The sequence below is a fragment of the Amia ocellicauda genome, chromosome 16 (genome assembly GCF_036373705.1).
Source record: "Amia ocellicauda isolate fAmiCal2 chromosome 16, fAmiCal2.hap1, whole genome shotgun sequence".
Lineage (NCBI taxonomy): Eukaryota > Metazoa > Chordata > Actinopteri > Amiiformes > Amiidae > Amia > Amia ocellicauda.
In genome coordinates, this window is record NC_089865.1 from 16,151,592 (window position 1) to 16,165,680 (window position 14,089).

Here is a 14,089-nt window from a genome sequence, read left to right on the forward strand (position 1 = left end):
GGATTAGACAATCTTAAGGTGATGTAGCTATCAAACACCTGGTATCTCCAGATGTTTCAAGTACAGTTTTCATCACCCTCCCCCCGCCCAATGCCCCCTGCCCACCCCTCCAAAAATACCCCAAAGAAACAAAGGCAGTCTAACGTTTTGTGTGTTGTGTAGTTTACCTAAAACAGTTTCTACATAAATACAATAAAATCTATTGTCTGTATGCCATAAGTGCTAGATAAAGGTTTTGTAAAATATTCAAATGTTTAAGTAGTTCAGTTTTTTCCTTGTTTTGTTTTTTATACAATTAAAAAGCACATCTGTTGGATTTTTGAAGATACAAAGAGCATCTCACTTTCTCATTCTTCTGACAGGAAAACATAAAAATAATGAAAAAAATTAAAACACAAGAAATGTCCCATCACTGTTCTTGCAGATGCCATACAATATTTCAGTCCTCCAGTGCTATTCTGGTGTGCAAATATGTTACAAGGACAAACATCAGGCATGCCAACACACAAACCATGCAGAAAACTACAGAGGTGGTAAAGGAAAACATTAAGAAATTAACCAAGGCCCTTAGGAAAAACAATAATGGGCCAAGTGTCTATGGCAAAAAAAGAGGAATGGCATTGTTTATATATATATATATATATATATATATATATATATATAACTAAAAACAATCGGAATGTTTTCTTTATCACCATTAAGAATTAAAAAACAAACAAACAAACACAAATATCTGGACACAGGGATTGTAATCCAGATAGACTGAAAAGAAATAGAGTAAAAAAATACAATGGCAGTGTTTGCCATTGCTCAGACTGTTATTGCGAAATGTTCCCCCAAAGCTCTGTTTTTATAGGCTGGCACGGGGAATACATGGCGTTAAGTTCAGCTACAGTTTTTGATAAGAAATTAAAAGGCTCACGAGGAGGGTGTTGCAGGGCTGTAAACATAATTGAACTGGACCTCTCCACAGACTGGATGATGTTTAAGACTTTTTCATTAAGTTCATCTTTCACAGATGCATTTCACTGGCTCCCTAGTAAATCAACTGCAGGGTTATATAAATGTCGGTTGAAATGTCTACAGTTATTACAGGTATGTTTGGCTTCTAAAAATGCAAGGCAAGGGTAAAGCTCTTTTGCTGAATGCAAATTAGACCAAGCTGAACGTAAATCAATACTACTGAAAAAAAAATAAAAAAATTGTATGTACAAATGTATCCAAATTAAACAACCATACTAATATGAACATCAGGGGGGATTGTTAAGTAAGTCACTAGTTCTGCATTATCTCAGCTTGTTACTGCACTTGAACAGTGTAGTTGAAATGTATGTGTCTCAGTCCGTTAGTCGCATGCTTCTATATTGTTGTTGCTTATTCATGTATGGATGAAAATGCTCGTGTAGGGCATTTCGAAAAGAGAAGAGCTGAAATCAGATCCTGGATATCAGAGACAGAAACCCACAAAGCTTCTTTCAGTGTTTTATAGTTTTAAACATTTTAAGTAAAAAACAAGCATAGCAGGTCAATATGAAGTTACAGGAAAATGAGCTGGATGAAAATTAAGAAAGAAGGATATTGTCAATTTGGAAATTGTCAACTAAAGGACTACATGCAGAGGGGATGAACCCTTTTAAGGTTAAAACTGTGAAGGGTTATCTAGTACCATAACACTTCTGTTTGTTCTAGATACAAAGTTAACTGGTGGTTATAACCTCAGAAAGAGCAGTATCTTCATTTTCTTAATAATACCACATGCTGGAAAACAGCAAATATGAAGGCGGCAAAGACAGACAGTTCATAACATACAAAAGATTGACTTCAGTGTCACTAGTCTGTAATGCTTCCTTAAAATCACCATAGAAAAATAGCATCGGATTACACAAAGTGGTAAATATTTAAGATTCAGTTCAGGTTATTCAGATATGTTTCTTTGAATTATATATGTAATATGGGCAATGCTTATTTTAATACTGGAAAAAAAAAAAAGATAATTGGATGCACAGTGAGTGGCCTTAATTATTTTTTTGCTAGGCAACACATCCCTGCTAATTTACTCCAGTCATATTAAATAGTTGCACAGACAGTTTAAGAAATGCTTTTCGGAAGTCTGTAACATATTTTGTGACCTTTCATTTTTGACAGTGATAAGCATCAGCACAATACTACACAAAGCCTCAGGGCTTCAATTCCACCTCTAGCAAAACATGCTGAATTTAAAAGAGGTGGCGCTTATAAGGTGCTAAGACATTTTCCCTTTGAATTTCATTACTCCGAGGGAATCAGTTAGTTCAATGCTAATGTGTGTGTTTTTTAAATCAAATTCCACTGTAAGGAGCTCTATTTAAAAATGCAGACTTTGGTATTGAGGAAATAAAATTGGAAACATTGGAAATAGACAAACAGGGAAAGAGATGAAGGGATAGGAAGAATAGCTTTCAAAAGAACTATATTGAGAAATTCAGTTTTGTAACAAAGAGAATGAAAGTAAACGTTCAAAGATTCTCTGCAGAATTGCATTTAAATGCCTGAGCACCCGACATCTCAAAGTATAGCATTTCAAAATAGTAGTAGTGTATCTTACATTTTCCTAGTCTGTTTTCTGATTCTCTCACTGTAAACCCCACCAGAAAAGGCTTCAATTTCCATGAACTCATGAATGAAAAATGTTTGCTCTCTTGATGAAAATAAAACAAAAAAAGTCACCGGTTAACAGCCCCCTCATGTGCACTGTCGAGTAGTGCTTTTAGCAGCTGTCTCCTTCCACATTACCATTCTTTCTTGGCTTTCATTTTTTTATGTTACAAAGTTATCTTAATTATTTTTCTTCCTCTGAAAACAGTCACCATAAACCTTGATTTTCAGCAGCTTTTCGGAAAACAACTGTCCCTCGACATTAGCACTAAGAGAGGAGTTTTAAATAAGAAAAAATTGACCTTGTCGCCCACTTTACGGAGGGAGAAGCTTTTCTTTAGTCATTAAAGCCACTGTGTGACTCTGACAGGGAGCTTTTTCTTTAAGAACAGTAAAAGAAAGAGCAATTTTAATGCTACTGAATATCCGTACTCCATGGCAGCCTTTAACAATGCAGTTAAAACATACCAGAAAGAGCATCACCAGCCTAGGTTGAGATATATGGGTATATCGCCTTTAAACAAATTGCATCTTTTTATATATATATATATAATATATTTTTTTCCATATATAAATCTACTATGAACAGAACATATAGTAAATACACAATTGTTGATATCATTATACAAAGTAGAAACAACTTCAGCAATCCCCACCCCCCCACCCCCGACCCCGACAAATGATTATTTTGCTTTCTGAGAACGTGAACAAAACTGTCACTGGTTCCGTTAAGAATGTAGAATGCATTTTCAAACTGTACAAGAACAACGGAGCAAAGGAAATCATTTAAAAAAGTAAAAAACTAAAACAAAACAGGTAAAACATCTTACAATTCAAAAAATCACAGACATGGAAGTAATAGAAATCACTGGTAAAAAGGAAAAATTAAAAAAATAAATGACCAGGGTGGTGGGAGGAAATAAAGAGTGGAAATTCATCAAAACAAGGTGTGTGTGATGTGGAAATATTATAATAACAACCATAAGAATAACAATAACCTCTTCGTTCCTTGCTTGTAAGGTTTGCAACATATTTATAACTATTATATATCTTTAAATTGATCATGATCAAACTTAACTCCAGTAAAAGTATGCTTAAGGTAGTTGCCAAACGGCTAAACATAAGTTGGTTCTTAAATTTCACCTCCTCGATTACAGTCGAGAACAGCCTTGTTAGTCTGTACCATCAAACTATCGTACAAAATGTCGGCTGAGCTGACAAACTCTGTAAATGTTCTGTGTGTTTCGTATATCATGGGCTATACAAAATATCATGCACGTTATCGGAGCTTGTGTTTTTTTATGGCCCAACCAAAGCTGCTTCACTTATTTGAATGTAATGTAAGAAGATAGTATGATCGCTTCCGCTTCCTGCTTTACACCATGTAAGATGCACAAGCTCGGTAGCATCGAACACTGTTGTGAAAGTCTGTAATTCACAATGTATTTTACTGACAGGCATCGTGGGCCAAAAGGTCGGAAGTGTCACGCTTTACTCAATTCAGAAAAATCTCAATGAGACATCGGAGATAATTTGATCCAAATAAATGAAAGCACTTTCAAACCTTTTGGAAATGTATTTCAGCAGACTTTCCAAAAAGAGAACATGAAAGACCTTTGTATGAATAAATTAAGTTGATCTTGGATTTATCGGTTGAGTGCAGTTCATATTTCCACTTTATGTCCCTAAACTTTTCCTAAAACAAAAATTCCAAATAATTATTTTCAATGCAATTACTCCGAAAGGCTTTATGTTGTGACACACAAATATGACACATCGGTACTTCAACTTTTTTTTTTAAACAAACTACATACTTTGTTTGATAAATCATGTTTACAAAGGCAAACTGCCTTACTTTTAAAAGCTTGAAGTTATTAGTGGAGCAAAACTGGAAGCAAACTTTCATGCTTTGGTTTTTTGTTTGACTAATATCTCTTTAACATGGCATTCTAATTTTGCAGGTGGCAAGTCACTATTACAGTACATGCTTTTCTTAAAAAATTGATATTTATTTGGTCAAGTGTTTATATGGTAAGCTACATAAGGCAATGCTAATCATACAAATCACAGCAGGTTTAATTTAAAGTGTTCCAACAATGTTTGCCCCTTTATAGCTGGCAACTACCTTACAAACTGTTTTTTTTTTTAATATACAGCAAAATAAAAGAATGAAAAAAAAAAAACTTTCAGAGACTTTCTGAAATACAAACTTGTCTACACCACATTCCTCGTAAACATGCTGAAGAGTTTTCTTTTGTCATTTTTTTCATCTTCTTTTTCTTTTTCACTGCCACGGACTGGGCAGTCCAATCGCGCTCGTGAAAAGGAAGGAAAGACACAAGAACAGTTCTGTTACGTAACTTGTTTAAGGCAATGTTCTTCTGAATTCATCATGAAATCCATCAGGTCTAAAAAAGGCACAAACTCTCATTCTTCCAAATGCTTTAAAACTTGAACCAGAAGCCTGGTCCTTCAGCGGCGTCCTCCCCCTTGGAAAGTGTCTTATTCTGTTTTTGTTTTTTTTCCCATGTTGAGTTCTCAAACAATCACAGCAATGTCATTTTTTTAATGCAAATAATTATAACTATTCTATGAACGGCATGAGATCCATTTATTTTGTATTTTGTTTGTATAAAAAGAAAGAAAAAAAAACAAAAAAAAAGAAGAAAAAAAAACTAAACAACCACGTGAAGTAGCGGCCAAACCTGCCTTGAGACCATGTAACCATGAGGAGGTTCAAAAGCACCAGCTTTCACATCTACATCTGAATGTTTCATTTTCCATTTAAAAAAACTATCCACAGACTCTGCCCAAAGCGGCTCTGGCCTGCCTGTTATTTCACAACATCAGAAGAAATGGCAAACTACGGTTTGATTTGTTACTGTGTTTTCCAGATGATGTTCTCTTGTTTGTTTTGATTTTTTGTCTTCCATCCATTCAGCTCCCACTCTCTATTGTGCACCTGTTCCCGGATGAGACACCACAATGGGATATCGGCGCAACGAGGGGAAAAAATAAAATGGACGTTCTCGGCAGAGTTGGGTCAGAGACCAAGGTGGGTCTCTGAGGAGAAGAGATCACAGTGGAGATGCCCCGTGCCACTACAACGGCGGCTCTTCTTCCATCGGTTCCTCCTCCGGCCTGAAGGTACAGTGAAAAAATAGTTATGAAATGTTCACTTCAAAGAGTGGGATCAACAGGGTTCAACACAATACTCCATCTCTTACCAGAAGGAAATGCCTTTTGCAGGGGAAAAACTAAACAAATCAACAATGATTGTTTTGCCTTTAGAAATTAAAGTGTTTGCCTGAAGCTTAAGATCTGTCTAAATCCATCATCCATTTCACTAAATTTTCATATTGACCGAAACCCCCCAAAACAAAAAATAAACAAAAAAAAACACACCGAGGACAGGTTCCAAGTAAAATAACTGCTGGCAATTTCTTGAGTGATGATTAATGAGCAATTGGCAGGTAGGCAAAAACAATAATTTGGTCCTTAGTCACTAGGGATGTGCTTAGTCAGAACCACAATTTTGGGTAACATTTGGCAGACAACGCATAGAAAGTCAATATCTATTTATACAGTTTTTACTACAGGTACACACAAATAAACAGCCAAAATCTATTGATCCAGTAAATGTATGTAGACAGGCATACAAACACTCAGAGCATCAGTGTGCAATATGTTCCGCATGCTTTCAATTATAAGTTTGGCGCAAAATGGCTCTCAGAAGCAAAGCTATTTTGGAGTTGTGCCTCTCCAGCCAGCTGAAATCCACTAAGACTCTCTGACAGCAATGTGAGATGTCTTTATTCATACCTTTCTAAGGCACAAACTCTCGTGATGTGTTTAGCTTATACAGGATATGAATTATTTTGTTAAACAATAACTTCTAATAATCACTAGAAATTAATATTAGGGCTGGCTGCTTGTCTATTAAAAAAAAGGGATTCCACAAGGTTTTACAGGTAAAAAACAAACAAATGAGACAAAAATATTTTAGGTCCCTCCCCAAAAGTGCTTTTGTAGCAGGAAGTAAATTGTGTCTTAAATAAGTAACTCTGTTACTGATATTTCGTCAGTGTGTGATTCAGTGAAAGTGGAACCTGCTGGTATTTGTCCGTCTTTAAAACTGTGGACAGTAGTCTATTTATGATCGTGCTTGATCTTTCTTCTGTCTTAAGAGTGGCTGAAACCATTGTCACTCATTGATGACACTTTGGAAATAAAAAGGAATGAGTGGTATGAGTTTTGGATGCGTCTCGGTGCTCAGAGAACAGCAGATGAGGAGACAGGAATAAATCACAGGATGCACCTTTTTTCCAGCTGCTTGGCTGCCACGGACAGCGATGCCATGGCCGTGACCGTCTCTGCTTCTTCAGTCTCACACTTCTGTGCTTCGATCAGAGAGTATCCCACAGTAGAGGCCAGGCGCTGTACAGATCTCCAGTATTTACCTGACACAGAAAAACGACATTACATCAGCTTGATCATCAGATCAGATATTGAGACTTTTCTTTTTCATGGTGAAATTAACTTTTGGTGCGGGGTGTGTGTGTGTGCCAATGGCCTTAAGTCATCTGAAATAGGCAGCTCTGAGTCTTTGGTTTCACCTTGGCACTGGAATGATTGTGCAATTCCATTGAGCACCAAATTCTGCAAAGTGAAAGCAAACTCTGCCCTTTACAACACCCTTGCATGTACTTACTTTGAATCTCCAGGACCTTCTCAATGGAGCGCACCGCGTTGGGGGTGGGCCGCTGCTGCAGGACCTCTTGTGGAATGGGATCCAGCTGAAACAAAAGCAGAGGTAAGCTATTACTCCCGAGGCCAAGATGTTTCCTCCTCAGATACACTTTAATCGGAAAACAGTATCCATTCCAATGATATAACTATACAAATAAAGGATGTCATCACTTTACTGATCAATACTTCAGCGTATAATTCTGTAAGTGGGGCAGTATTTGAGTCAGAACACTAATGTCTGTATCCAGAAAAGCATTATGGACTTGGGGAGTGGATTAGGTTGTGCACAATATATCTGAACACAGATGGAGGTATCCTACCAATTCTATTCAACAACTATCCCATGAACACCAGGAGGTTTTTATGTTGTATTTTCTTGGTAGGAAAATAAGCAGTGTGTAATAAATACAGGTACACTAAATAAACTTTTCTGCTCTACAAAAAGTGAAGAATGTACAACATAAAATAAAGTTGTCAGGAGGAAATGGTGCATTTTGAACACTGCATTCCTAATCTGGAATGATTAGATTTCCTTCTGGCTGTGGGCTAAATTCCACCCACCCCCAACCATGCGAAAAGAAAATGTGCAATAGCCAAACTTTTCATTGTGAGAATATTAAAACGAAAGGCATGTATCCCTTCATACCACCAAAACCTTCCTCAAATAAGAAGTCAACTTGTAACGTTACACCATTCACACAGAGTTGTCACAATCTGGAACAAACTCCCCAGCGATGTGGTTGAAGCAATTGGGGGACAATTTGGGAACATTCAAAAATAGACTGGATAGGATGCTTGGATCATTTAGTTACTAATGGACACCAAACGAGCACGATGGGTCGAATGGCCTCCTCTCGATTGTAAACTTTCTTACGTTCTCATGTTCTTATGATGTGCCAGAAGAAAAAAATGAAAACTAAGCTATGGTGCCCTTTAGCAAAGCTGGAAGTTTTATTTTAATTAAAACAAATAAGAAAAGGAAAGGGGTGGGGAAGGGGACGTGCGTTGTAGTCTGGAGTCAGGGATACTATAATCCGACTGTGGCACGATAGAAAACTTCATCAAAACAAGGCCGCCGTCCACTCGCATCTAGCTTCCCCTCACTCAACAAAACAATATTAAACTCTTCAAAGCTGCATCCTTTTCCCCGCTGACATTCCAGTTTATTACTTGGGGATTTGGGATGGCAGAAGTGGGGGGACTCGGGTGCTGTCTGATAATGTGTAGAATTCAAAACATTTTTTCCAACCAGTAGAGCGAGAGCAGAAATGGAGTCTGTGTCCTCCGCCAGTGTCAGAGCAGGATGTAAACAGTGCCCACAGCGCTGGTTCAAATGGGTTGCCATGCTAGCAGTAGGGGTAATGGGGGCAATGGTGGGCACATTCAATCTCAGGGTACTACAAGACATACCAGGAGTCACTGATCATCTACATGTTCAGTTTTCTCTATTTTCTCATTCTCTGAAAACTCAGACTGACATACTTCAAAGGCACAATAATGAAATAAGATCTATAGAAAACAAATACATTCATGTCCTGTACTATATAAAAATGAAAGACATTTGGTGATCAATAAATGCTTGCCATTTATAGAGCTCTTCTACTAATGCATGGTTTAAAATGTGTATTTTTAAAATTCATATTGATATGTCAGCACTTCTTAGATAACTATCTGATCCCTTCCTTAGGTGGCCCTTGAGTCCAGCTCAGCGTTTCACTGAAGAAGACTTGGAGCCAGGTGTCCGTAGGCTAACAAACCTCATCATGGGAGCTCAGCTGCAGGCATGCCATAAGTTTATAGTGGCTCCATTCCAACAATCCTCTTTTGCTTTAAAACATCGCCTGCCTTCTCCTCATTCCGTGTTCTCTCTAGACTGTAGGCATGAGCGGGTTTAAGCATGGCAAAGTCAGAGGATAAAACTGTCCGTCACTTTGAGAGACGGCTCTCTCGCACACCCATAAACTTTAATGCGTCCTGTCAGCACACTGCTGGCCGGCTGGCATGAATGAAACACATGGCAGTCACTAATATTTACTGTGACAGCAGCGTTTATTTGATTTTAAAGCACTTGTTCACATTTTTCTTTCATATTCAAAATGTTTTCTTCACAAGACGATAATAGCCTTGCCAACAAAACAATCAAATTGTTGGAAATAATATATATTATTAATCTCTTCTGTGACTTTCCTAGAATACTATTCTGTTTTAAATAAGTTAAACAAACTCACACTTCCCATAACTAGCCAGGCATCACTGAAATTTCATTCAAATGCTACCTTTTTTGCATAACTAGTTATTGTGTATACAAGAGAAAAATACCTCAACCATGACTGGGAGCAATCAGTGAATTACTGCAATTAGGAAATGGACATCTGTTTAAATGCTTCAATCTATTAATCATTTGTGCAGAACTGACTAATGTAATGGGCGATGTATCATTCAGGGGCTATTTAACTGTAAAGTGTTAGGCTACTTAGTAAACCTATAACATGTAAAGGGATAAATACCTTTTATGGTTTTACAATTCATAATCTCCCTTAATTTTTCTTAGGAAGTACATTTGAAATGTTGGTAAAGTGAAAGTGCTTTTTTTTTTTTTAATGTTACACTACATCTGACAGCACGCGTTCATAGCAAATCAGTCGGTCAGTCCTGACTTCTACAGCTGGGGCTGCATGTGTGTGTGTGCTGGCTTTCTATCTGTTTCATCAAAGGCTATGGGACCAAACGGTTCCAGTAAATTCCAGCTTCATTACATTACAGGTTTCTCAAAGAATCCTGATAAAAGATTTGCTTCCCGCTTTGTGATGTAACTTAAGAATGTTTTCTTTTTATCTGTTATCAGTTTTCTTCTTTCTTTTTTTTTTTTTTTTTTTTAACAGATTGGGCCATACAATAAATGAGCACCTTTTAATCTCAACTTGCATAAATTGTTTCCACAAAGGTGTGGCTAATGTTTCATTGTAGTAGGACTAAAATCTACTGTGTGCAATTATCTAGAGGTAAATTCAGACAATACAAAACTATACAAAACATTACAGAGGTATACCGTTAAAAATAATCAATGAGCCATGTCTTGAAGATCCATTATTTGATTATGGTATGTGTGTATTATTCTCTCAAGGGAGACCATTTCAATAATTATAATAATTTCCTTTTACTTCAAATAATTTCCACTTTCCTTTGATTATACAACCCTTCTTGCCAACAATGACCTCCGTTTGATAGAAGTATAATTTAAACAACTTTCAGATGTTACAAGGATATTATACCCTGAGGGGTGGAATACAAGAAATGCACAGTGCATTACAATAAACCTTTTAATTTTGCACCTTGCTCTTTTAGCCACCTAACATAATTGCCTAAAAGAGTCAATTTTCCCAGCTAGAGGACTGTGGATCTTAGAAAACATTTGGCTATGTTTGATTTCTCCTGTTTTTACTGTAAGAGACTGGATCATATTTTGTGTTTGGCCTTCAAAAAGGCCCAAGAGCAAAACGTCAAATTAAACTAATTCCACACTTTTTTAAATGTTGGTCACTCTGAACTGGACTAAACTAAAAGAAGAGCTGTTACTTTGATTTAAGCAGTGGTCTTGGAAAGTACATTATTATTATTATTTTATTGTTTTATTGTGTTGTTTACTTTTCTTTGTGCCAGAAATTATTTGGATAACTTCCACCAAACTTCAACATTTCTTCAAATTATTTATTGGCTTGTCATGAGTAGCAGAAGAGACAAATCCCCTAATCCCCATTTCGGAGGCTGCTTTGGTTAAGTTTGCCACAGTTGTGTGACAGAGTTCTCCTTTTTCGCAACAGCTGAATAAGATGACCTTGGGAGATGAGAAAGTACCTGCATCTTCTGTAGTGTTGGGTCACAGCTTTTATTTACTTACTTCATTAACACACCAAGCTTACGTTTAGCTTGGTCTGAATAATCCTTTCTGTCTGCCATGATGCTTATTAACTCAAACTTACTCAAAATAGATGTATTGATTCACTTGCTGAATTAATAAAATTCTTGTACTACTATGCTATATAGTGCAGATTTTCTCTGAAATTGCTTTGCTTACCATTATGCTTTGCTGGATGAAATCCAACAGTTTGATGAAAAATGAAATGTTCTGCTCTGGGGACACACTTACTCATTTTAGGGAGCACAAGTTCACTGTATGACAGGGAGTTAGCCATACATATACATAAGGAACCATAGTAACCAAATCAGGAAGAGTGGGAGGAGAAAAATAATCTGGGAGGTTTACAACTGATTGCAATGTTTTATGTCCACACACCTACATACACTTCACAATGAAATACTGTTTTTTTCCTTTAGGGACTTCTAGTTGGTACTTTAATAAATTTTGACAAACCTGTAACGCCAAAACATATTTTATAATAAACTGACAAACTAACTTTCTACTGTGGCCAAAAATGCACTAAACACTATATATATATATATATATATATATATATATATATATATATAGTGTGTGCGAGAGAGAGAAATCTGTTGCGTCCCATTAATCAATGCTGATAGTTTATTCAGCTCACACTACAGCCTACACACTCCCACAATTAACCTCACATTCTTTAACTTGACGTTTCTTCTTTTCTTTTTTTTCCACTTGGCACATAAGTATCTGAGCTGCACAGCTAAGCAATAAATAAAAGTCAATGGCTTGACTGGGATTACTATACAGCACAGGCAAGATGGTCCTTAGTGATTTGTCCAAGGAATAGTAGGAAACAGGGTTTGTTACTAGCTGTCGTGACCCTGTGTTCTTTCAGTTTCCTTTGTCTTAAACCTCTTACCAATGTTAAAATATTTTACACAGACACATTAAGTACTTATTTCTTTGGTGTGCTGCCAAATCATTTACCTGATGTGTGCAGCTGGGTTTCCAAAAAAGGTGAGACAAGGTCACCATGCTTTATATATGTCTCAGTGTAACTAATGGCTTATTTCTGCGTGCATTATGTCCTGGTATTTGTTGTATTTGGTTTCTCTGTTTATTTTATGATATTGGTTGCCGCTTTTTGGAATCAATATTTGAGATGGAAAATAAATCATATTCAATAAAATGTAATTATGTTATGAGTGTGTTTATATATATATACTCTTATATACATAAGTAACTTAAGTATTCATTTCAGAAACCTATGATCTTTGGTCCCTCATTTGTAGTTGCTCTACAGTTTCACGCCTGTGAAAAAGGACATCTCTTGGTACAGGGCCTCTTTGGAAATGAGCATGAACCTGTTTTGAATATCTATCTCACAGTAGGAAAACCCACAGCAGTTTTGAGCTCAGATCCGAGTGACAGGTACTAAAGAGTGCAGTGAGTGTGAAGTACCTGTCAACCGCACTACAAACAGCCTCTCAGAAGGATTCCTTTGGCTTTTTTTTTTTTCTTACCTCGTTTCCCAGTAAAGCAGAAACACATGCTTCGGATGCATCGCAAATGGCAGTGAGGTCGTGACCTCCTTCCAGAGCTAGCACCACGCGGCCCCCAGCCAATGCCATCAGCTGCTTCGTCAGGTAGCCAAAACCTGCCACAGGAAACAGGAAATGCAAGCTGGGTCAAAGTTCAGCGGGCGACTTTGGCTTTTGGACAATGATCAAAGGATAAAGATGGAGGAAAAAAAAAGGCATTACATCATATTTTCTCCTTAAAAGAAAAAAAAAGGCACTTGGGATTTACTCGGTCTAAACACATAATATGAGCCAGGTTTAATTTTAATAAATGTGGCTTAGTATTTTGGCTCCAGTCTCCTTTTGATCTTTTTAATATATGCATTTTTCTATTTATTTTTTGGTTTCTAGAAATTTCAGATGCATTTTTGTAGAGTACACTCTGCTGGCATGATAGACTGTGATGGGGTATCCAACCAAAACAGACTTTTGTTTGTATTTCCTGATGCTCAAAATCAAAAAGGAATCAATTACATTATTTCTGTGCTATCTGCCACAGTGCAGTTGGCACTGGAAAGCCTATATGTAGTTTTGTAATATTGTACTTGTGGTGAAACACCCCTGCTAAGCTGAAAAATTACATCTTTTTTTAAATGTATTTATCGGGTCCAATTGTCGTGATCACTTTAGCACCCCATGGTCTTAGATTGAGAAGAAGCCAACACAAGGGGCTGGGGTAACACATACCAATCCTGCCGCATGCAGAATCAATCTTAAAACACTGCTAGAATACTGCAGAGGTACAAGTGAAACCAGAGCTGGGAAACTGGGCTTGTCAGAGGTCATTTTAGTAGTTTTAGATCATGAATTTGGAAGAATCTGAATTAAACCAACTGCTGGAATGGGAAAAATAGTATCTGGACACGCAATGCCTTGTTAAAGTAGCAGTCTGAAAACATTATTTCAACAGCAAGAAAAAGATTCACAAAACATGTGAAGGTGCGTTGATACTTCATTGTGCCAAATCAATTGAAGCGTTTAAAATCAAATAACTTCCCATTGTTGTTTCCGGCATCTAAACCCTACCTGATGGCTATCATTTAAATGAATTGATAGAAGTATACTATTAGTGGTTAAATAAACAGCTGGAATTAAAGTTAACCTAAATAGGTTTATACTAACAGTGGAACAATAGTCAGGTTTTCATCAAGCCTAATTTTGCGACAAAAGACAAATGCCAGTGGAAATGTGATTTACTGATTACTAATGCCTTGTCAAATAAGTTTGCAGT

The 14,089-nt window shown here is 36.9% G+C and overlaps 1 protein-coding gene across 7 annotated transcripts in view; it reads right to left on the reverse strand.

Annotated features, from left to right (window-relative positions):
• Nucleotides 1-1,469: 1,469 nt before the first annotated feature.
• Nucleotides 1,470-14,089, reverse strand: part of hdac4 (histone deacetylase 4) — a 189,392-nt gene continuing 176,772 nt past the window's right edge. For all 7 annotated transcript variants that reach the window (XM_066687228.1, XM_066687233.1, XM_066687230.1 and 4 more), the window contains 4 exons: nt 12,802-12,935; nt 7,346-7,430; nt 6,953-7,094; nt 1,470-5,775 (listed from right to left, as the gene is read on the reverse strand). In XM_066687228.1, coding sequence (XP_066543325.1) covers nt 5,736-5,775; nt 6,953-7,094; nt 7,346-7,430; nt 12,802-12,935 — 401 coding nt within the window. In that variant the 3' untranslated portion in view covers nt 1,470-5,735. The remainder of the gene's footprint in view (nt 5,776-6,952; nt 7,095-7,345; nt 7,431-12,801; nt 12,936-14,089) is intronic.